The sequence below is a fragment of the Haliotis cracherodii genome, unplaced genomic scaffold (assembly GCF_022045235.1).
Source record: "Haliotis cracherodii isolate W230 unplaced genomic scaffold, xgHalCrac1.p SCAF_2, whole genome shotgun sequence".
In the NCBI taxonomy this organism is placed as follows: domain Eukaryota; kingdom Metazoa; phylum Mollusca; class Gastropoda; order Lepetellida; family Haliotidae; genus Haliotis; species Haliotis cracherodii.
In genome coordinates this window covers 4,025,901-4,049,967 of record NW_027266275.1, presented here as the reverse complement: position 1 = coordinate 4,049,967, position 24,067 = coordinate 4,025,901, and the positions used below count along the sequence as shown (strand labels likewise).

The following is a 24,067-nucleotide window of genomic DNA, read 5'->3' as shown; positions in this document are numbered from 1 at the left end:
GAAATTTGATAAATTAAAACATAAAAAAAATAGATATCAATATGATCAAAAGATATTTAAACGCAAATTATTTGATTTTATAACTACAATACATTTGAACATTGGAGGATGTTTTTAGAAGATACATTCAACATTAAATTATACTTCCGGAAACAAAAAAGCGTCTGCTGTCAAATACTCAGGTGTGCCGGTACGGGTTTCAAACGGTATGTTACAATTTATGTTTTGTTACTTCATGGTTAGCAAATAGACGAGGGGCTACTTTGCAATAAACAGTTTATGTCTTGAATGTAAGTGCAGTTCTGTTGATTTGGTACTGCACTCACTGATAGATACCGGGTATGAGTTATAATGGGGTAGCCGAGAGCCGCGATGGGGTGTGTAGGGTCATGTTCTGACTGTAGAACGCCGCTCTCGGCTACAATGGGGTAGGTCATAAACGGGTAGATTTAAGTAGACTCGAAAAGAAGTAGACTAGAGGTGTGACTGATCTACCCAACACCCGTATAATTTAGGACAAGTGCACAGTAATCCATGATTAACATGTCAATGATTGTGCTCTAGGTTTGTATACTACGCCAATGTGTATACCGGTTATCGTTTCTAATTTCCTGTCATATATTGCAATGTTTGATATTCCTCACAACACAAATTGACAGTTCAATTATTTAGCTATCACCCCTAACTCAGAGATAAACCAAAAGCAATATTTTTAGTGAGTGCACATATTTACAAATAGTATGCTTTTGATTCCTAAAAATTCCTGACATTGGTTTAATGAGTAACAATATTTGAAATGTAGTGGGTAGAACTGACTGATGTTTGGCACATCAATTATGTCCAATTTGTTTTTATGGTTTGTTTTGTAACTGTTCTCACAGGACCATGTAACTAATAATACATAACAAACCTTCGACCTCGTCTGCAAGTTTGTTTGCTGTTGTTGTTGTTGTTGTTGTTGTTGTTGTTGTTGTTGTTGTTATCTACATGGTCCTGTGCCACATTAATATTTCGTGAAGTAAACATATTGGACAACAGTTTTTCAGACACAATTCTAATTACCATTATTGTAAATGAGTTAGATTTCATATTTTCATACTCATAGAATTCATATTTGTAAAGGAATGTCATATATATGGAAACTCTGTAGTGTAATTTTCAGAACTGATTCTGTCTTTCAATGAAAAAACAACTCTTTTGACAACAGCTTGTAGAAGTTTGCATTCATGTGACCTCTGATAACATTGACTATGGTAACTTATCACATTCATTGTTTAAGTCATACTGAATGGATATAAACTTGCTCATATGGATATGCTTGTTTGCTTAATTGGTATCCACGCATTCAGTTGCTCTGACACTTATTGGTTTGATTTGTTGATAGATTGCTAACCAGTAGAGTACATGGATGTTTGTAGTTCACAGGTAAGAAGTAGAGCACATGTGCCATGAAAACAGTGATTGTAGAAGTTTGGGACACTGACAGAAACAATGAAAATTTACAATAAATATGAGTATTAAGTATAGTAGAACTATAACTTAGTATACATGATATATTATAAGTGTAAAATAACAAGTATGATTGCTAATGTACCACAAATTATGTCAATGTATTGATGTATGTGTGAATGTATAATGAGTATAAATCTAAGCAACTTCTTTTGGTTTTCAATGTGAAATTTAAATGGTCCGTTTTGAGTAACAGCGGTCGGACTTGACCAGACACCTGGCTGTTATGACCAATTCAGCTAGTCTGTTTTGAGTGACATGAAAGCACACACAAAATTACACTATATTCAACAGACATTTATTTCACAGGTAAGAATGAATGAATAGATAAAGTAACTATGTTTGAATGAGTCCTCACTGTGATGTAGTAAAAAATTGGATGTATACACAGAACATGCACAGATGTGCACATGGCTGTTATTTGGATTTTGCAAGTCACTCTTGCTCCAGAATCTTACAGGAGTAAAGAAGTCAATCACATTCTTCCTATGGCTGTTTTGATCAAAGGCAAACAGATGTTATAACCTTGTTACCAACTCAAGCATGACGTCCAACTGTCTTGATTTAGCGATAAAGAAGGTTGGTTACTATGGTCTCGGTCAACATAAGCAGGTCTATCGTGACATTGCATTTTTGTTTAGAGCTGAAAGAATATTGATCCATGCTCAATCTGATCAAATGTATCAATTCTTGTATATTGCACCGTCATGCTTCTAGCCAGTTCATGTAATACAATGTTCCAAGGATTTGCATTTTGTACCAATACCCTTTTTGCAATGTGGCAGAGACATGGTCTCTGAATGTAGCGACTATACATGTAACTATATGAATTATTCATATATTGCTAGGGGTTGACACCAGTGGTCATTCCAACTTGTACAAAGCTCATCTTGTACTTGTAGGTTTTTTAAAATGACTAGATTTGGGAAGAAAGCAACTAGTCCCTTTAGATTTTCACTAGTCTCAGGCAAGTGGGCATATCTACCCTATTTCAGTGTTTACATTTGATAAAAGAACACTATATCAGTATGTTTAATTCAGAAATATTAATCTGCTTACACAGTATCCAAATCCAGGTTTTCTGCTATGTAGTACTTGAATCATGGGCCCCTAAATCTTTAAATGTCAAAAACAGTTTTATTTTTTTATTTTCCAGGTTTTCTTTTGTTTTTAAATCTTTGTTTAAAAACTCTATTTTCTGTAATATTAGAACTTATAGCTAATAAGAGCATAAGAAATAATGGTATGTCTTAAATATGTCAGTCTTGCTTGACAACGGTATAAAGATCTACACCAAAACCTTGCCTTACAGTAATTAAAGAAGTTGTTATCCATAAATTGTGTCTACTTTCTCATCTGTCAACATCTAAGTAATTCCTATCAAACAATTCAATAGAAATGTTTGTACATCATTTTCATGATTTATATATACTGAGTCAAATTAAAAATTTCACATTTTTAAAAGTAATCCCATATATGATATATAACGGACAAATATATCAGAGAAGGTAATTTTTAATCATTAATGTCCAAAGAAGGATTTCAATTAACGGTGGTAACCATAATTTGTTCCAAGCACCTACGGTATTCGGTAATAACATCAACAGTTTAAATCATAAGTCCCAAGCACGAGAATCTTATGGCACACAAGTTGAGTAGCGTGTATGGCCACCATGTGCGTTGACAACTGCCACACAACGCCTCCGTATGGACCTTGTGATGCTTGTGAACACATGATTGGGAAGACGATGCCATTGTTGCTGCAAAATGGTGCCAAGATCTTGCAAATTCTGTGGTTGGTTCTGGAGAGTGTGCAGACTTCTGCCAAGAGCATCCCAGACGTGTTCGATCAGATTGAGGTCGAGAGACCTTGACGGCCAGTCCATGACGTTGACTCCAGCATTCTGAAGGAAATTCCTTGTCAAAATTGCTGTGTGGGGTCTGGCATTGTCGTGTTGGAAGATCAAACCGGGTCCATGTGCTGCCATAAAAGGCAGAAGTTCTGGTGCCAGTACCTGGTCGCGGTAAGCAGCAGCATTGAGGTTGCCACGGATGACAAGAAGCGTGGAACGTGCATTGCCACAGAAAGCACCCCACACCATGACACTTCCGCCTCCAAATCTGTCAACTTCCTGTACACAACACTGGGCGTAACTTTCATGACCGGGCCTTCATACCGTCGCCCTACCATCAGCAAATCAAGGTTAAATCGAGATTCATCACTGAAGATGACTTGATTCTAATTCCTCTGAGTCCATCGTAAGTGTCCCTGTGCCCACAATTGATGTTGACGTCTGTGTAATTGAGTCAGAATCGGCCCGCAGTATGGTTGTTGGCTTGAAGGTGAGCAGTTCTCAGACGGTTTCGAACAGTTTGTGCACTCAGTCTACCCCATGAACAGTTCATTTCTGGATGATATAGCCGCCATAAATCGGTTACGTAGGTGACGTAAGACAATCTGACGATCCTCTGCATGAGACGTCACGCGTGGTCGACTTGGCCGAGGGCGATCAGCGGTGGTACCCGTTTGCTGTAGACGCGTCTGTAAATCATAAACAGTCCGTCGACTACAACCAATCATCCTTGCGACTTCAGCTACGGACGTTCCCGTCTGCAACATGCCGATGGCACGTTCACGTTGCACATTTGAAAGGCGTGGCATGACAAATGGCCGTAAAGACTTTTGTTTTCTTGTGTTTTTCTTTTTTTGTTAATGACTGCTAACAAGTATGGCTGAAAACACGTGCAGTATTATGGCCATGTGACCAGTTGCACGTGAAAAACCACTTTTGCCACTATAGTGCTGTGCACATGATTTTGATCATCTGAAGACAATATGTGGCCATTACTGTTTAAATACACAATAAGGGCCCACAATGATAACTGGTCAAAATGTTAAAATTTTAGGATTGTGAAGTTTTTAATTTGGTTCAGTATATATGGACCTGAGCAAATATTGATTTGACTTAAATAAAGTTATGAAATACAACATTGTGTTGAATTTTTTCAATAAAATGTCAGTTTTATCAAATTAGGTGAAGAATTCTTTTAGTTCCATGTCTCATTCTGCATTGTGAGGTAATGATTAGTGTTGACTTTCTGACTGCCTACATGGTCTAGTAGTAGATCGTCTGCTCGGAGAGCGGAAGGTCTGGGCTTCGATCTCCGGCTGCATCATACCAAAAGACGTTAAAAGATGGTGCTTGTTGGTACCCTGCCTGGCACTCGGCATTTACGGGGTAAAACAAGGACTGGTAAGCTTGGAGTCAGTATTCATGTTTAACTGCAGCATGGTATCTAGCTAGCACTATCAAATCGGCTGTTGTCCGGACTAGTGCAAGCAGCCACACACACACACACACACACACACTCACACACATGCATGCACGTCGCTATGTAAGTGCAACATTCTTGGATGAGACATTAAACCCCATTTCACCTCACCTCACTGTTGACTATCTGGGTCAGCTGCTACCCGTGACACATATTAGTCAGCAAAAAATGATTATATGAAGTTTAGAGTTGTTACTTCACATTGGTGTGAAATCACTGACAGTTTGATGCTCAGGTAATGTAAGACATGGTATTTTCTTTATTTGTTTTTCTTCAGTGTACCGAGACAGAGTAGACTGTCATGCTTGTTCCAATGGTATACAATACAATATGTCCTGACCCTATGATTGAGCAACAATACAAGTGGCACAGTCCAGTATGGTATCTAGCATAAATCTTACTGATTGTACCATCATCAGAATTAGCTTGATATTGATGGGCACTATGTAGAACCTCAATCTGACTAGTAACAAAACTAGACTAAAACTCTGTTCGGTCTAGTAAGCTCAGGGAATTGTCATGGTGACTGATTTACGACACCCATTGTCTGAAGAACATTTGATTGCAAAGGCTCATTACCCTGGAGCCATGACATCTATATGCCTCGAAACATTTAATTGCTGTTATTTATAAGATGCTAATCCTATTTGTTAATCCCCATTTTTGTGAATATCGACCGTCTGCCATCCTGAACAGGATGTGCAAGTATGTCACTGATGATTTACTGTTTACATTTATATTTATTACTACTAAATGTCAGGTGACCTTGGCTATATAAGCCTTGGTCCAGGAGAAAAGGAAAAAGAGAGGTCTTACCCTTAGCCTAGCTAGGGTTAGGCTGGGTGCTCTGGGGCACCAAGACAACAACCACAACCACTATGTGCTGACATGGCACAAAGTGTCTTTTGTATGTATATATCTACATGTATAAAGTAAAACTGTATATACCGCAAGTCATCGTCTCCAAGTTGTCACTTCCTACTGAGAACCATATGTCGACCCCTTGCATATATGAGTATGCAAATTGTTCATTAATCAACGCCGAACCCACACGCGTTGTTAGAATAATGGTCCACATAATAATAATACATTCTACTGAAGAAATGCTAGAGCCAAGTTCAGATAGTAGTCGCAAAAGCTTTTGGCACAGACTGCTATATGGCCTGAATAAAAACTAACTGAAGACACTGCTTGAAGAGAGTAAGGATTATGATCCCTAAAATCTGATGACAGTTGCCATATGGAATTTCTGCAGCCAGCTGGCCGTTACTTCAGTTTGCTTCGTGTACTTCACTTCTTGCTGAAAACAACCTTGATTCCACAGGTATATTGCTCAGTTCATCGTCAGTATTTCATGGGTTTGTATCATGTGAAGATCGGGGGTTAGAATAGGTCTTCAGCAACCTATGCTTGTCGTAAGGGGTGACCAATAGGTTCAGGTGGTCAGGCTTGCTGACTTGTTGATGCATGTCATCGTATCCCAATTGCGTAGATCGATGCTCATGATGTCAATCACTGGATTGTCTGTCCTAGACTCGATTATTTACAGACCGCTGTCATATAGCTGGAATATAAGTGAGCCGACATAAACAAACAAACAAACACAGGTTTGTATCACTCACCAATGTCAAAGAACCCTGCTCCCATACACTCCCTGAAACATATTATTGTCCCTTCTGCCCAGTCCTTCCTGTAATACTATAGGGGGGGGGGGGGGCATGGGTGGCCCAGTTTTCTAAGGTGCCGCGATTCGCTGTGCAGAGTTGCGTCCCTTGGGCACGCCAGAAATCTATGAATGTGTGTTCGAATCCCGGTTCGCCCCGATTATGTTTCTAGGTTTGTCATCACCATACCAGTGCTCGTGGGTTTCACCGAAGTGGTAAACATCTGAGACCTGCATCACTTCGGGCTTTCCTCCCACATTAAGCTGACACACCTCAATATAACTGGAATACTGTTAAAAGCAGCGTTAAACCCAACTCACTCACTGTAATGCTATAGTTATAAATGAAGCAACTCTAGAATTTCCACGGGTTCTGAAATTCCCATCTCACTGGGGCTTCTTTTCAATTTTAATGAAGTTGGGTGTTATATATTTTCAGAGACTAAGCATTAGTCTAGTCTGAAGCCTAGTGTAAGCATTGTCTGATACTGAATCAGTGTGTTGAGTACAGGACCGCAAGGCTATGGCAGACGTTGAGCCAGAAACATTGCCAATGTAACCTGAGTGACTACTGGTCAGAGCTCTCACTGGTTTCTGTCTTGCTGTAACCAGAGCGTTGCTTGATTCGTTGGTTAAAAATAGTGACTTCGCCGTAAGGCGACATTTTTTTTTTATTTCTTGGTTTATGGATGTGCCACTATTTCAAAGTCCAAATGTTGAAGAAAAATAAAAATAACAATTACTCCTTTTTTATTACTGCCAATCTTTACTTTAAAAAATACATAAAAAGTTCAGACAAAAAATATTTTCATTTCTTCTTCAAGTGTAAAGCAAAGGGAAGTCACTCTGATATTTCTCGCTGGGAACCTTCTCTAATACCATCAAAGCTTGTCACGCAAAGAGCAGTGGTGACCAGTTTGATCGTCGCCCATGCTGCAAAAATGGCAGAGTCTACATGAATACCATGACATGAATATTGTTATATTGCCATTTGTCCACAAGCTGTGTGCCTGGGATATGATAAAATGTTTGAAAAATTTAGTTGTTTTACCAGAGACCATATAATAGAGGGACGGCCCTCTAGCCTATGCGCGAAACCATCAGTGCTACGGCTTGTACTGCGCAGCCTGTCCGGAAGCGACCAGAAACGTGTTTACTGCAGTCATCGTTGTCGCCTTTTTTTCCCATGCAAAAGATATATTTCACAATACATATTTACACTCATGTATTTCTTAACATTGTTAACATTACAACTGAGATTTGTTGGTGCCCTAAAGCATGTCGTTGTCACTGTATTTGATGGCTGTGATCACGCTTTGTCTTTGTCCGAGAGAACAAAATGGCGCACATGTAAAATCGGCAAAAGGGCAGATTTTGATTTTCAATAATGACCTCTAATTCGCAATGAAAGTCCTTGGTTACCTAGGTGTATAAGAAGGAGATATGTTAAAAATTGGCTTGTAGCCATTAACAAATTTAGGGCGGATGCGAAATTTCAGAATTTGACTCCAGAAATGGGACTAAATCTGAATTTTCCCGAAATAATTACACCCCAACTCTTAATTTTCGCATGCTTTCAGACGAATGTGTTCCTATTATCGGTCCTGAATTAAAAAGGTTTACATTCATCACGATTTCCCCTTTGGCTTGGTACCAAAGTTATTAAGGTACGATCCGTAATTTATTTTGTATGATTTTTGGCGCAAGGCCATATTTTACGTCACATATTTTAAGTAAATTACCATATAGCAGACGACATAACATGAATTTTGTCTGTGATTATCAACCACATATATCGTTTGAAACATTCTACAATGTGACTTATAGTGTATGATATTAGAATTGTTTTTGTAAGACGCATATTTTTTTTACCATTGATTTCGCCATTTCTTCGTAAGTTTAACTTTGTTTCAGTTAGGCTTCTATCACATATCGCTCATATACTACATACTACAATACTACATATTTTTTATCTTCTGCAGATTTTGTCTGTATTAATCATGACTACATTTAATCAATTATTTATTTTATGCCGTGTAAATATTGATTATGAAGAAGGATTATATCGGCAGTCGTCGGGAGAGAAGTTCGAGACAACAAGGTGGAAGGTGTCATTCAGTAAAATAAAAAGATGGTCTATTGTCCTTTTCTATGAAAAATACATTTACATATGTCAGAGTTTGTGATGTTTTGTTTTGTTTTAATAGTAATAGTTGCATGCCTCGTTCAAGGTTAGAGTTTAAAGTTTGTTTTTCATTGATCAGATATAAATAGAAAACTATGATGAAACAATTTTGAAAACTACAAACGTTACAACAGTTTACGATATACTAGTATATATCTGGTACTATACTCGTTGAAGCTATATTGTTACCTGAAATACCTAATTATTTGTATGCTGAAATATTAAACTAATCGGGTAATATTAAATAACGATTGTAAAATTACAATCGTCCTCTTTGCTTTGGAATTTAACAGTAGCCTCCCTTTGAAAAAAACCCAATAAGGTTTGCTTCCTTCGAAGCACATTGTCGGACGCATCGAAAATTCATTGAACAACGCTCGTAGTTTAATGTGTATTTTTAATTCATTGGAACTATTAGCATTACAAAATAGTAGCGAATTTACATGAAATAAAAACATTAATATGGCGTCATTTGTTTCTGGCTAATAGTAAAGTATTTACACCAGGCGGTGATCATGCATTTTTGCAAGTAAATCTAGTCTGGACTTATTATAAGATATGAAGTTAATCTGGAGATATATTTTGTGAACATCGGGAATATGGTGATATGTTACAAGTGTCTTCCTTGCTTCTGGATGAGTTTTATTTACACTTCCTGAGTTCCTGTGCAATTTACCGGATCGTAGTTTTCTGTGGCGTTCGTAGTAGATTTGGTATATTTGTTTATATATAATAGTTAACAATTGCAGCATAAAATGAGGGATTATTAACTGATTGTTAAAACAAATAGAATACATTATAAAATACTTTTGATATCGTAATGCCCTCGAAAACTTACGCTTGTGGACAGACGTCATATTTTCATTTCCTATCTTTTTCTTTGAGTGAAACCTTTTGGGAGGTATTTACCAATGGCTTGGTAGTGGTAACATCACTGTCATTCTATTTAGACCAATAGTCATCCGAAACCAACCCCTGATCAAAGAATGGGAATTCTTCAAGTGGCATATCTAGGTCCAAGACGAAATCGTCCCAGTGAATGTTGTCATCCATGGCTGTGGCGAATGTAAATTGAAATAAATGTCCCGGAAGACACACATGTTCAGCAAACAATTTGCAGCCAACTGACATGTGCTAATGAGAGATATCATAAAAAATCTTTGTAATCCGCTAAGAGACGTCCATTTATTCGATTTTCGCTGGTCGTAGTCGGAGAAATCTCGGCTAAGGGAATTAACTCTTACCCCGGATATTATGTAATATTGTTTACGTGGTTACCAGAATGGTCAGTCGTGAATGTCTGCGCATCTATTGCGCATCTGCAGCGGTACAGGGAGGTTGACAGCAGGGGGTCGGGGTGTATCAGTTACATGCCAGACATAGCGCTGATGGTTTATGATAAACTGATGGTGAGGGCCGTCCCTCTATTATATGGTCTCTGGTTTTACTTTTGTTATTCCTTAATAAATGTTTTTTGCCCTACCTAACTTTTTAGGACAAAAGTCTAGTAAAAAGTATCTGAGAGTTTTTTTGTTTGTTTTTTAAATTTGCTTTCCTCACTTTTAAAATGAGTTTAGAATCCATAAACCAAGAAATAAAAAAAATGTTGCCTAAAGCGTCCATGTAGATTCACCTGTGATGGAGGAACATTGTGTATACAAACACATGAAGTATTCACAACATTGGTCGTTGTAAGACAGATATTTCTGCACCTTGCCAGGAAACTAGCATACTAGGATAGTTTACTCTTGTGATATTCAATTAGAAGTAACATTCAGTTTTAGTATTGAAATCCATTTGAAACCAACAGCCACCAGAATCTGGACATGCTCAAAACATTGTTGGGGGTCATCATTTATTGAGTCCCATCCTCACTGTCCCTTAAGGCCATATGAGACAACTGTGATGCAAGGCCAGGGATTGTCATCATCAGTGAAGCAGAACTTGATATTGCTGACCTAACCAAGAGGTCAAGGGACCCATTACCTGTGGAAACATAAAGGGGTCATTCTGAGAATCCCGACCGGGCCTTCGGCATGACGAGCGAACGCTTTAACCACTAGGCTACCCGACAACCCCATAAGTGACGAGCAGTCAGTCTGTTTCACATTATGAGTGAGTGAGTGAATATGGTTTTACGCCCCTTTTAGCAATATTCCAGCAATATCACGGCGGGGGACACCAGCAATGGGCTTCACACATTGTACCCATGTCGGGAATCGAACCCGGGTCCACTAGGCTACCCGACCACCCTTAACGTTATGAAAAGGCATATGATGGATAACTACTTGTTTGCTACAGTCTTCGGAATTCATGCAAGCTCGCTAGCCTGAGACTACTAAATTGTGCTGGGGACAAGTAAATATCCAGTCGTGGTAAGCAATTGAGGGCTATAATTCTGAACCAGTTTTGCTACAGCTTGAAAAAACTGACTGAATAAAACGGATAGAAAATGTAAACATAGTAAACAGTTTTGTCGCATTCAAGCAGGACAAGCTACAAACTTTCACAGGACTAGTGAAATATAGTTTACTTTATTTTTCTGGATTAGCATTGAACAACTGAATTTCTAAGGCTGTATATATTTACACAAGATGTCATGGCTACTTGGGGGAACGGATGGCCTAGTTGTCTGAGGCACGGCAATTCGCTGTGCAGAGTTGCGTCCCTTGGGCACCAAAGTGACCTATGATTGTGGGTTCGCATCCCGGTTCACTCTCATTATGTTTCTAGGTATGTCAGCACTATATGCATGCTCCTGGGTTTCACCGAAGTGAACATCTGGGACCTGAATCACTTCGGGCTTTCCTCCCACATTCAGCTGACATGCCGTGATATTACTGGAATACTGTGAAAAGAAGCGTTAAACACAACTCACTCAATCACTCACTCATGGCTACTTGTTGCCCTTCATCAGGGTTCCCATGTCATGAATTGCCATATGCTACCGTACTTTGAATCCTCGCAAACAAACTCCAGCAATACTTGTTCCCTGCACTCTATACCAGGAGTGTAACGGAGGTGTGTCATGTTTGGATGCTGCTAGCCTCGTAATGTCCAGTATGCACACTGCTCACAACCAATGAAATTGCAGTGTGCTGAATGTAATAAGTACCTTTCATGTTATCAGTATCAGATTCCTTTTGTATTAGAAACCTTGCACCCACCTCATTATTATTGAAATTGACACTGCAATGCAATGCCCTTGCCAATAAAACAGTTTTGGACTGTAATTTGTGTGTGACAATGTTTTCAATCAATGTTTACAATATGCATAATCAAAGACATGCATTTGATTAATTCAAAATGAATGGAAGAAACCAGTCCTTCTATCATAGGATCAAAGATCGTAGCTCAGCGATGGCATGGCAGCTTCACCATCTTCTGTTAGACTGTTGCCTGTTTTTTTTTCTTTTGTCTGGCTTTCTGTTGATAAACTTGTCTGTAAAATGGCTAGAATACAGAATATTGGATACCTTCCTCCGTACAAGCTCATTCCTTAGAAACAGGGTTTTTTTCTGCCACTGTTTCTAAGTTTTTTTAGCTGCTATTTTTAGCCGCATCACTAAGATAACAGGGGTGTTGCCTCCCACACTAATGGAAACAACTTCTATAGTCAGTAAATGCCACTGTTAGTTTCCAAAGTTAATAAAAAAATACTATGTGTTTGTTGAAATGTGACCCTGGTCACCAATCTGGAACTTCTATTTTCAAGTAATATCTATGTGTTGATGTCCAGTTTGGGATGTTTATCAATTGCTTTATTATGCAATGTTGAGGTTTTATCATATTAAATGTTACAATTGTAAGCAGACTAATCTTTTGTGCTCATTTAGAGCTCCGTTGTCCTGATATGAAAATAGTCGCCTCTAACAAACATGGCGAATAGGTATCTGGTACTCTGTAGGTATACCTTGAGACTGTAGAAGGGGTACAAACTGAAATGGACTAGCACATGAATCAGATTTTTGTATCATAAACTATATGGCATATAAATCTAATTATTTTACATACATATATTTATATATATACATAATATTTCTTTAAGAATGTTCTCAAAGAGACCACAAGGTGAAAAGTGTTGAATATTATGAAGAACTGAAAATGAGACATTTTGGGTTAGCTTTTCAAAATACAAATGGTAATGAAAGTGTGATTCTTAAAAAAATAACTTATCATCACTATAAACCGGCAATGCCTTGTGGTGTGTAATCATGTCATAGGGACTCTACTATGTTGATGACATAAAATTAATATTGTTTTTTAATTGAATACACATCTGAATGAAACCTGTGCAATAATAACAATTTCTACCCTCCATAAATCCCTGTCCAAAATGTGTTGATAATTTACGTGGAAGGCTTGTTTCCATGACACTGCTCTGGAACGTAACATGCTTCAAGGTGAACAGATATGTATCACGTGATGTGTGCTTGGCTGGGCAAGCTTAGGGACAAAGTCTTACTGTAATTCTTTTGTGTACAGAGTAATTCTGTTGGTAACATTTATTAATAACAACATGGAGTCTTTGCATTCCCGACTGACATCTTCATCACTGCGGAGAACCTAACATTTTTAGTCCACTAGTCCTTTATAATGATAACATATAGCAAAACCCTTAAAAATGGGAAATTTAGTCCTTATGATACCTTAACTATTGGGCAGTTTGGCAAGGACTACAGGACTAGCGCCAATTGATAACACTGTAACAGGATGACCATACACCAAAGTTCTAAACAGAATGTTAATCTCAAGAACCAGGGCCAGTTTCAAAAAGCGATCTAAAGCTATGACCAGTGTTTGAAATATAATAAGCTATCAGGCTTCTGACAGGACCCACAGACTTTAGAAGTTGCAGGCCCTGACTAAACTCATCAGGTCCTCATTTAGAAAAACTGTAGCTTATTTGTGACAAATAAATTGACACATGAATTATCTGCAGGCCATAAGGACCCATACAAATGTGAAACTTGATCTATGGGGCTAGGGGCAGGCCCTTATTTGGCATACTGGCTATGCCGTCCGCAACTCTCATGCTTTAACAGGGACTATGGCAGTCTTAATGCAAAGATTACCTTGTGAAATGGGTCCAAGCCCCTGTTGGGACACTGGCTTAGAATTGGTCCCAACAACCTGTGCCGGCCTCTATATACTCAGCCTCTGTTGCACGTCACACATGACCATGTGTTAAAATGTTTTCCATTCCCTCCCCGTATGTACATATCACATCATGTATATACATTTTTTATTAGACATTATAAAACCCATTATTTTTTACTTGTCCTGCATTACTCATTAATGCATTCACTGATTACCTTACGACAACTAGAAGGACAGCGCAACAGCGATGGTCCTGGGTGAAGAAATAAAGTTGTTGTTCTGAAGTCCCCTTTACTGACCCTCGCCGCTGTCCTCGCCTGTGACATTAATTAATTAGGTGTAAAAAGACTCTGTCTTTTTTCCCGCCACATATTTGTTGTTCACCGCCATTTTGATCCACGTTGGTTAGCTTGCACGCAGATGTGCTCGGCAAAATCTAAATGTAAATAGCTTTGGTTTACATTGAGTTGCGTATATATAAAAATATTGTATACACTTTCAACTCATATTTTTGCCAACCTTGGTCATCTACTACCCTGTTCAATGAACAGATCGTAGACACACATATGTGCTCGGCAAAATCTAAATGTAAATAGCGTTGGTTTACATTGAGTTGCGTATATATAAAAATATTGTATACACTTTCAACTCATATTTTTGCCGATAGATTATTGTTCAATTCTACGCCATTCTTCCAGTACCATTTCATCAACAATGGTTTAATTGCGTAACTTATGCTTGCGCGTTGTACATATTGTTGTGGAAAAAATCGGCCAAAGATCTTTATCCACGTTGGTTGCCAAATTCTAAACATATTTTTTGTGTAAATCTCTCTCCAACGAGTTTTACAATATAGAGGCAGGTTACTCACAATCATGTTTTGCAGCAATCCCATCGTGAGATGAGAGGAATGTCACAATCGCTGAATAGCGAAGGACATGGTTCAGTCATTACCACCCGGCTGTTATCATTGGCGGGTAATATGACTCTCGTAACTGTGACTGCAGAAGTGCACCCTCAACCAAAATCAACAATACCGGAGGATTTTGTGAGTATCGTAACTGCTCCTAATTTTCAGCCGCCTGAGACAACCAGATCTGCTAAATCTGCGACACTGGAACCAGCACCAGCAGCAGCGTCTCAAGATGCTTTGATGGGGGTAGCGCAGACGCAAACCATGATCCAGTCAATACCAATGAGCTTTGTGTCTCACTTACCTGCGCCTGACTACTACCCAAGCGCCTCTTCAATGACTTCAGCGTACAATGTTACGCAGGCGACGCATGATCAGCTTAGCACTGTTCCAACATATCCAGCACAGCAGATGTATGCTCAGGCTTCAACACCGTTCCCGAACGCAAATTGGACAATGGTCCAAGCGCTTCTACAATGATCCAGTCATCACAATGTGCCTTGTCTCATAGACCAGAGCTGAGCGCAGCGTCTGTCTACTAATCAAGGCCTCCACATTGACATCAGCCCAAGGACTTACAGTGTACTTGTTTACACAACCGGCACACAGCTTAGCGATGATCCAACAACTTTGGCACAAGTGTAAGCACCTACACCTGCACCTAACGTATTCCAAATGCCTAATGTGCTTTCTGGTACAGCATACATCCCTGGACAGGCTAGTACGCCACCACATACTGGAACATCGGCACATGGCTCCTTATCCAGGCAGGTCATCAAAGCCTTCTGATAAAGAAGGCACTACGCACCGGAGCAGATCGCCGGCTTAACGCAAGTACCCAATTGGGTAGCAGACCATTTCATGTCAGTTACACCCTCCCCTGGTAACGGGGTAAATAAGAGGGACACCACGAGGTCATTGGAGGAAGACTTCTCCAAACTTACATTTGCTCCGTCATTTAAGCCACCAACATCGTCAATGCTTGCAGTGGATCAGGATCTATCAGAGGATAACCCTATCTGATTAGATCACTTCCATACTATGGTGATTTTCCTACAGCGTCTGATTGACCACAGGAAAATTTAATTCATCTTGAGGCCGCCCTGGCAGAGATTACCGTCACACGCAGACTTGAGAGTTTTTCCAAGAGGGACTCTGATTTAAAGGCAAAGCGGCTACATCAACCTTGGTCATCTACTCCCCTGTTCAATGAACAGATTGTAGACATGCACGTCAAGTTCCCAAAATGCTTGGAATGACACATCGCTCAAGACTCTAGAGCACGTCTCTTTAGTCTATCCCAGGTCAGGCAATTATAAGCCTTAATGCGCGTCTCTCAAGGAAGACCAGTATTTCCTTCGTGGGAAAGGGCGTGGCAGGTTCAAGTCTCAAGGACGATTATGTACTCATCGTACTACATCACGGTTTCCGTCTACACATAGAGGTAACCCCACCGTTAACCACAGTTCTACTTGGAAAATCCAACATAGACATACTGTTGGTAAGAAGAGCTGTAGAGTTGGCTCACAACCCAGTCTTAACACCAGGGTTTTATGCTCACATCTGCCTGGTACCCATGAAGGACCCAGACAAGATGAGAATGATCCACAATCTCTCCTTGTTCAATGAACATTATCTGAAGCGTCCACATTATTACCGCCTCACCACGTTGAGACCGCTCAGAATCGACACCAGTGCCTTTGAGCCTTGATCAATCTTGATTATCCATCCCTCTGACCACAGACTCCTCAGGTTCCAGTTCAATGGGGTTCAAAGCCAATGGTAAGTGTACCCATTTGTCATTTCAGTTAGCCTATGGCTATTTACAGGAGTAATGAAGCCAATAACTGTCTACACCTGAGAAACACTTAGATCAAGTCGTAGATAGGACGGTCTACTGTGTCATCAACACAACGTTAGTACGTCACCGGCAATTCACAAGGCAGACGGCTACTATATGAACTCGGATGGATAATCAACGAAGCGACTTCAGTTCATAGGAGGCCTGTTCCAGACAGACCAGGATCTCCTATCAGTACCGAGGGACAGATTGCACAGGATTCTAAGCCTCTTGTCATCTGCTATACACCAACCACGCACGCTTCGCCAATGGCAAGTGTTGCTAGGGTTACTCACCTCGGCACAGGACTTAACTAGCATAGGCCGCTTACAACCGGCCAATTCATCATTTCCTGAACCCTTACATCAGGCGTCAGGATCCACTCAAGGCCATCACTCTACTCTAAACTAAGGCCTTACCTCAATTGGTGGAGTTGAATGTCTTAGGAGGATTCTCTTTATTCGGGTTATCCCCGAATATACACCTGTTCGTGGATGCCTCCCTTCAGTGGTAGGGTGCTCACTTGCAAGACCATACAACCTCCGGGCTATGGTCTAACGCTCAGAGAATGTGGCACTTAAACAACTTGGAGTTGGAAGCTTTAATTCTGGCCATATAAAAATGGCAGAATCAACTACAGTCAGCCAAACTCGCAATATCCACTGACAACAACACTGTGGTGTGGTGCCTGCGCAATCAGGGACATCCCCGATGTCGAAACATTCTGGCTGATGCTTTATCGCATCCAGACAGGGTGGCCCCCACCAAGTGGAAACTTCCCACAAGCATTCCATTACTGCTTCAGAAGTTCAGGCGACCAAACATTGACTTGTTTGCTACTTGCCTAGACCACCAACTCATGACGTATGTCTCCCTGTTACCGGATCCGCAGACTTGGGCGGTGGGGACGTTCCGTATCCCTTGGGAAGGTATCTTGTTCTCACTTTGGTCGCGCCGTTTGGTTGCCGGCGAGAGGGTGGTTCGTCGAGCTCAGAAAAATCAAGCAGAAGATGATCCACTACCCCTCCCACAGTGGTCAAACCTACTCCTCCACCCTTACAGCAAATTGCCTCACCCAACGTCACACAGGTTGCGTCTGCTCGCATGGTTCGTCTTTAAAAGACGTTTAAGTGCAAAGTTTTAATTCGCCGCTCCAAGACTAGGCGTGGTTCGAGGTAGTGGTTATTTATACCAATGTCTACTACGTCCACGACCGAAGTTAGTCACAAACACCATATTCTTATGGTTACGCGCAGTCATCCTTCAGGTTACGAGATCGCCAAACGGAATCCGCCAAGAGAGAATTATCCTCACGATCTCAGGGTGTTAGCCTTTACCATGGCTCTACACTGCAATCGTTCTATTAGAACAATCACGAAAGGATATTTCTGGAGATTCGACACATTTTTCGTTGTTGTGGCTCTCAAGGACGTTGAAGGCGTGCAAAGTTTTGGCCCTCTGGTTGTAACCCAGCAGGTTCCCAACACCTCGACGCAAATAATGAACTCACCCTATACAGAGCCAGCCTACTTCCATGTGCAGTCACTCAGTTTCCGCCAGAGGAAGAATATTAGGCAATCTTGTTTGTCAACCACAGCTCTATGACGTATTAAGTAAAGAATAAGCTGATTAGCTATTATTTTCTTTATTACTAAGTGTGTAGAGGGAATTTCTCTTTAATTCCTATGTTCAATCGTTTTGATATTTGAATAACCCCACCCTAATGGCGTGTTTCTGAACTATTCCGCTTTGCGGTTTATCGACCAACTGGTGTCGTATTTCAGGATGTGAATTATTGAGGTTTCTGTATTCTGAAGGTTTACCCACCTCCAAACCGTTCGATACAGGTGCATAAAGGAGTAATGCGGGATAAGTAAAACATTTAGTTAAATCTAAATATTTTTTACATTTGTATACTTATCCTGCATTACTACGTTTAAGACCCACCCATTGCAGACTTGCCTCCCCACTTTGGCTTCAGAAACCTCAAAAGTATTTTTTTCTAAGAGTCACAGGACAATGGCGAGGGTCAGTAAAGGGGACTTCAGAACAACAACTTTATTTCTTCAGCCAGGACCATCACTGTTGCGCTGTCCTTCTAGTTGTCGTAAGGTAAGCAGTGAATGCATTAAGGAGTAATGCAGGATAAGTATACAAATGTCAAAAATATTTAGATTTTACTGAAATATATATGCCTCCCTCAATAGAAAAAAGAAATTTAAAGCAACTCGTTAATTGTGGCTGTGAAAGAGTTCCAACAATATTATAAAATGTCCTACACCATCTGCACAATCATTCAATTGATATTTCTAATTGGGTGGTAACAGGCATGGTGTAATTGAAGGGTGGCAAGCAGCTTGCCTCAATAAAAATTATGATCATTATTATCATTATTAAAGTGCAAAGCTTTATTGTATAAAAGCCAGTGTTTCCATCAGTAGAACATCTGAGTGAACAGTGTGGTGTCTATTGCAGCAGGCACGATGAACCGGGCCATGTTTCTGATGGGGCTTCAGCATGTTATTAGCTTGCCCTCTTTTCCTCTGTTCTGCGCCTACCTCCTGATGATATTCCTCTCAAAGTTCTGGCAGAAATGGACAAAACCGCTGAATCTCAAACCAGTAAGTAAATTAAGAATATACATCTGTGATTAACATGAAAGTGTTGCTCCTGCCATGAGTAACTATTGTTCTGGCTGGAAATTCTAAATGTCTGTCTGCCACCACCAGCAAATGATAGCATGCCTCTCTTCTCCTTCACATCAATGGGTGGACATGGAGACTTCTATTTTACATGAATCTTTTCTCACCTTTAAAATATATTTAAGTATATTTGTTTTTTAATTACTAATGGTTCATGGATTCACCAAATGTGGAATAAAATCTTTTTTCTTACATCAGAGTCTGTTAACTAATTTCAGTAATGTTGGGAAAGAAAGTAACCCTTTTTAAATTTCATTCCCAAAACAATTTTTTTGCTGTTTTCTCAACCTGAAAAAAGGGGTATATGTTTTTAAAAAAACATGTTTCTAATAGTACATTTTCATTTCAGCGATTGACTCTATGATTTTGTAAAATATATCTCTACACTCATTACCAGTAAAGTTATTGCCACAAATTAAATATTGAAACTAGTTTCCTCAGAGGAAACCAGTCTTGAGATGTTGCCTGCAACCAGACTGTAATATGTCCTCATACAACCAGACATGTTATATATACTTATTCAACCAGACTGTAATATGTCCTCAAACAACCAGACACGTAATACATACTTATGTAACCAGACTGTAATATGTCCTCATACAACCAGACATGTAATATATACTCATACAACCAGACTAGTAATATTTCAACTTACAGCCAGACTAGTAATATATACCGGTACTCATACAACCAGACATGTTATATATACTTATACAACCAGACTGTAATATGTCCTCATACAACCAGACATGTAATATATACTTATACAACCTGACATGTAATGTATACTTATACAACCGGGGTCCTGTCCCAGGGGATCTTAAGACTACAACTGTCGTGAGTCTTAGCGCAAACATTGCTTTGTGGAATGGGGATCAGGATTGTAACGTGTTACAATGTTGAGTAAAAGTATTTCTATTTATTTGTTATATGTATCTCTGTCATTGTCAAAAAGTTGTGAAGTTTTATGATTTTGCCTCTGTCAGCTGATGATCCTTCACAACTTCACGTGCTGCGTGGCCAGCATGTACACCCTCTACGGCTTCATCAACGGGCTCTACAACAGTGACTACATCTACTCCAAGACCATGACAGAAGAGCTGCGCTTTGTCTACTGGGTCTACTGGATGACCAAGATCATTGAACTTCTGGACACAGTGTTCATGGTGCTCCGACATCGACAACGCCAGATCTCCTTCCTCCACATCTACCACCATGCCAGCATGCTGCTACTCAGTAACGTCGGCTACAAATATTTTCCCTACCCGAACATTGCAATATTCCTGGTCCTCAACTCTCTGGTGCATGTGGTGCTGTACTTCTACTATGGTCTCACTGCTGTCATGCCAAACAACCCTCCTCGATGGCGGAAACAGCTGACACAGATGCAGATTCTACAGTTCCTGCTTGATTTTGTACTAGCAAGTTATGGATATATGTACCATAATTTCTGCTTTTATGGCCTTATATATGGAATAACTATGACATATCTGTTTTCTAACTTCTATTATCATGCATATGTACGACAGAAGAAACAACCTGAAGACAAGCTAAAGTCTAATTGATGTGTGTTGTTAACACAGGGATAAAAGTAAAGTACATGTTCCCCATGTTAAACTGTGCGGAGGGGAAGTAGTGTTTTAAAGTATTTAAAAGGCATATGTTATCACTATTCAGGCTCGAAAAGTTTCAAGATTAAATTGTATCAATAATTTTGTAGATGAATGATATCCAATGTAGCCTTTCTAGAAGTCTGACATTGTTGATAACAAATGTGGATCATTGTGTAGATGTGTGTGTGTGTTATGGTACAAAAGTAAGTCTCTCCGTTTTGTTGATTAGAGTGTTCCCTTAATATAGAATAGGTAGATTGTAGCATGAATCAGCTAGTTATAGTTCGGACAACAAAAGACTTGGATCCTGCTTATGTTTGATGATAGGACCAGACATATGAAGTATATCAGCACCCACTGATATGCGATAAACGTTAGATGCAAGATTCTCTACCTTTATCATCTTGCACTGATCAATATCTCAACCTGTAGACAGATTTAGATCCTATTTATCAAACATTTCATAACAATACTCATTATGTAGATCTGCTGTTATGGACAACGTTTTATCTATAGTTTTTGTTCATTCAATCAAACTGTGAATTTGTTTTTATCACATAAGATCAAACTTATGGATCATTTCTTTACACTGTGCACATGAGGACATGAGTATCTGGCTGATGTCTGCCCCTCTCAGATCTCACGGAAGGGACACCCCATTCATCCCATTCCAGTGCACAACTGTCCCAAACATTGGTAATAAATTTGAAACAGTATGAAAGAAATGTGGGTTTGTGTTCGTTATTGAAAATAGTCCTGTGTAGGTATGAGTGCATATATACTGTAAATCTTGAAATTAATGTGAGCATGATTTAAATGCAAAAATGCGAGTGGTCTTTGCTTACATTTACATCTCCAAATGACTATTAACAAGAAGACAACCTCACTTCACATTTTGGATAGCAGAAATACCAACTTGGACATAAAAACAGCTATATATATTCCACATGACTGTTTATTTAGCAGCACTTGTAACTTATATAACAATGTCATTCAAACACTAGAAATTACATAATGGACATCTCGTGAATTGTTACTGCTGGGTCAAACTAGCCATCACTGATTACTCCAGCAACTCCAGACAGACGCCACCCATGCAACACTGCATCTTTGTTCCTTGCAACTGAGTCAAAGTCTGACATGACGCAGCACACATGGACAGGCTTCATCACACATGAATAGGCTTCATCACACTTATCCTCAGATCTACAGCCTTTGTCTTGTCCCCTGCCTTCAAGTTGGGTCACCTGAGCTAGTTTGTCTGCAGATTGAGCATTAGCATCAGCCTTCTTCAATCGAATTCATATTGAGTCGCTAGGGGCCAGCAGTCACATTCATTTGGAGACGCATTCATTTCAAGATTGACAGTGTCACATCAGTATTGCCTTACCCATGCAAGCAAACCTTCTCCACTTCCATCCTTGAAGTTATTCAAAATGTTATGCAGGGAGAGCAGCTATCAGGTATATTAATATTTTTATATGTAAAACATTCAACATTCCATTGGACACATCCCTCTGCTGAATGACATTTTTACCAATCATTAAAATTCTTTAAGATGCATGTACTACTTAATAAAGTTAAGTATCACCTGATTCTTTCATATTACTATAGTTAATCAATTCGTGGATGGGTGATGAGGTTCTTGGCTTCGGTCCTGCTTAACACTGAAGCAGCACAGATTACATCTGGTGTAACCTCCCTAGACAAGTGACTTTGATCGAAATATGACTCTGATCACCCAGCAGTAAATGGGTAGAATGAGAAAGTTATGATCATTTACTAAAGTTATCAAATATTGTTAATATGTGTCAGCAATCTCATGAAAATCAGGGCTCAGAACGATCTTAGCGCTACAACTATCTTGAGCCTACGTTAGAGTATGGGAGTGCTAAGATTACTTTTACTGGGCCCAGATCTTTTACATTGTTCATTCAGAGAGCTACTGGAGTTGATGACCTGATTTTGAGGAGATTGTAGAAGTTTAGAGAATCTACATCCATATTTTTTCTATGTGACAGTTGTTGTTTAAACTTGTTACGATTTAGCAATGAATGATACTTCTTGTATTTATATTTACATCTACAGTTTAACAAAAGTTATCAGCATACAGTTAACTTCCACTCTTGTGGATTACAGCTGCGTTCATTAGGCCACTTCAATTTTTGTAGTTGGAGTTTTTGTATTAACTTATTTTACTGTTGTGTTTAAAGCTTTATCTTGTCTTGCCAAAGGTCATGGGTGCCATTGTACAAAGTGATCTTAGCGCTAAGGTGATCGTAGTTCCCATACCTTAACATAGACTTACGACAGTCAGTCGTAGCCCTAAGGTTGTTTTGTACAATGGCACTCAGGCGTGTTTCTCCACTTGGGCATGTGAAGCTAATGTTTGGTGTCCCTCACTGTGATATTCTGGTAATGTGTGGACCGTGGAGGGTATTAAGTAGAAAGATATTTAGCAAAGAACTCCATCATTGCAACCTATCAAAGTTAGGCTGAGAACTTTTCAGCCACCCTCATATCAAACAAGGAGTAAGATATTTTATGAAGTAGTGCTTTATATTTGGATCTTGTGTAGTACCATGAAATACTCAGTATCATATTCGCTTAGTCATTGGTATTTACTCATCATTGTCATGATGAAGTTATTAGAATCATCCAAGGGTCTTCTGTGTAACTTTGTGTGATTTTACTCTGTGGCCCAAATGTATTCTTATCTTTTCATTAATATTATTTTGAAATAAAATGTTAAATTACAGTGATTGTTGCTATCTGTTTTTTGTCCCTTGACAACACAGGTCGGGTCATGTCCTTGAAGCAGTATGTGGCTGAGTCTACACACAGATCGGGTCATGTCCTTGAAGCAGCATGTTCCTGAGTGTACACACAGGACAGGTCATGTCCTTGAAGCAGCATGTTACCTAGTCTACACACAGATCAGGTCGTGTCCTTGAAGTAGCATGTTGCTGAGTGTACACACAGATCGGGTCATGTACTTGAAGCAGCATGTTGCCTAGTCTACACACAGATCGGGTCATGTCCTTGAAGCAGTATGTTGCTGAGTGTACACATAGATCGGGTCATGTCCTGGAAGCAGGATGTGTCTGAGTCTACACACAGATCGGGCCATGTCCTTGAAGCAGTATGTTGCTGAGTGTACACACAAGTTGGGTCATGTCCTTGAAGCAGCATGTTGTCTAGTTTACACA

General features: G+C 39.6%; 1 protein-coding gene across 2 annotated transcripts; it reads left to right on the top strand.

Annotated features, from left to right (window-relative positions):
* Window positions 1-162: 162 nt before the first annotated feature.
* LOC139468628 (very long chain fatty acid elongase 1-like) lies at window positions 163-23,552 on the top strand. Of its 2 annotated transcripts, none has more exons than XM_071250747.1 (3): window positions 163-206; window positions 19,019-19,164; window positions 20,232-23,552. In XM_071250747.1, the coding sequence occupies exons 2-3, from the start codon at window positions 19,027-19,029 to the stop codon at window positions 20,808-20,810; spliced, it is 717 nt and encodes a 238-aa protein (XP_071106848.1). In that variant the 5' UTR covers window positions 163-206; window positions 19,019-19,026; the 3' UTR covers window positions 20,811-23,552. The 2 variants fall into 2 exon arrangements, with proteins under 2 accessions (XP_071106848.1, XP_071106849.1); XM_071250748.1 differs by lacking the exon at window positions 163-206 and adding an exon at window positions 483-564.
* Window positions 23,553-24,067: the final 515 nt, after the last annotated feature.

Excerpts from the sequence above, each read along its gene's own strand:
- LOC139468628 (XM_071250747.1), top strand. The coding sequence starts at position 19,027 with ATGAACCGGGCCATGTTTCTGATGGGGCTTCAGCATGTTATTAGCTTG. Across the intron at positions 19,165-20,231 it reads AACCGCTGAATCTCAAACCA|CTGATGATCCTTCACAACTT; the intron begins GTAAGTAAATTA and ends TGCCTCTGTCAG.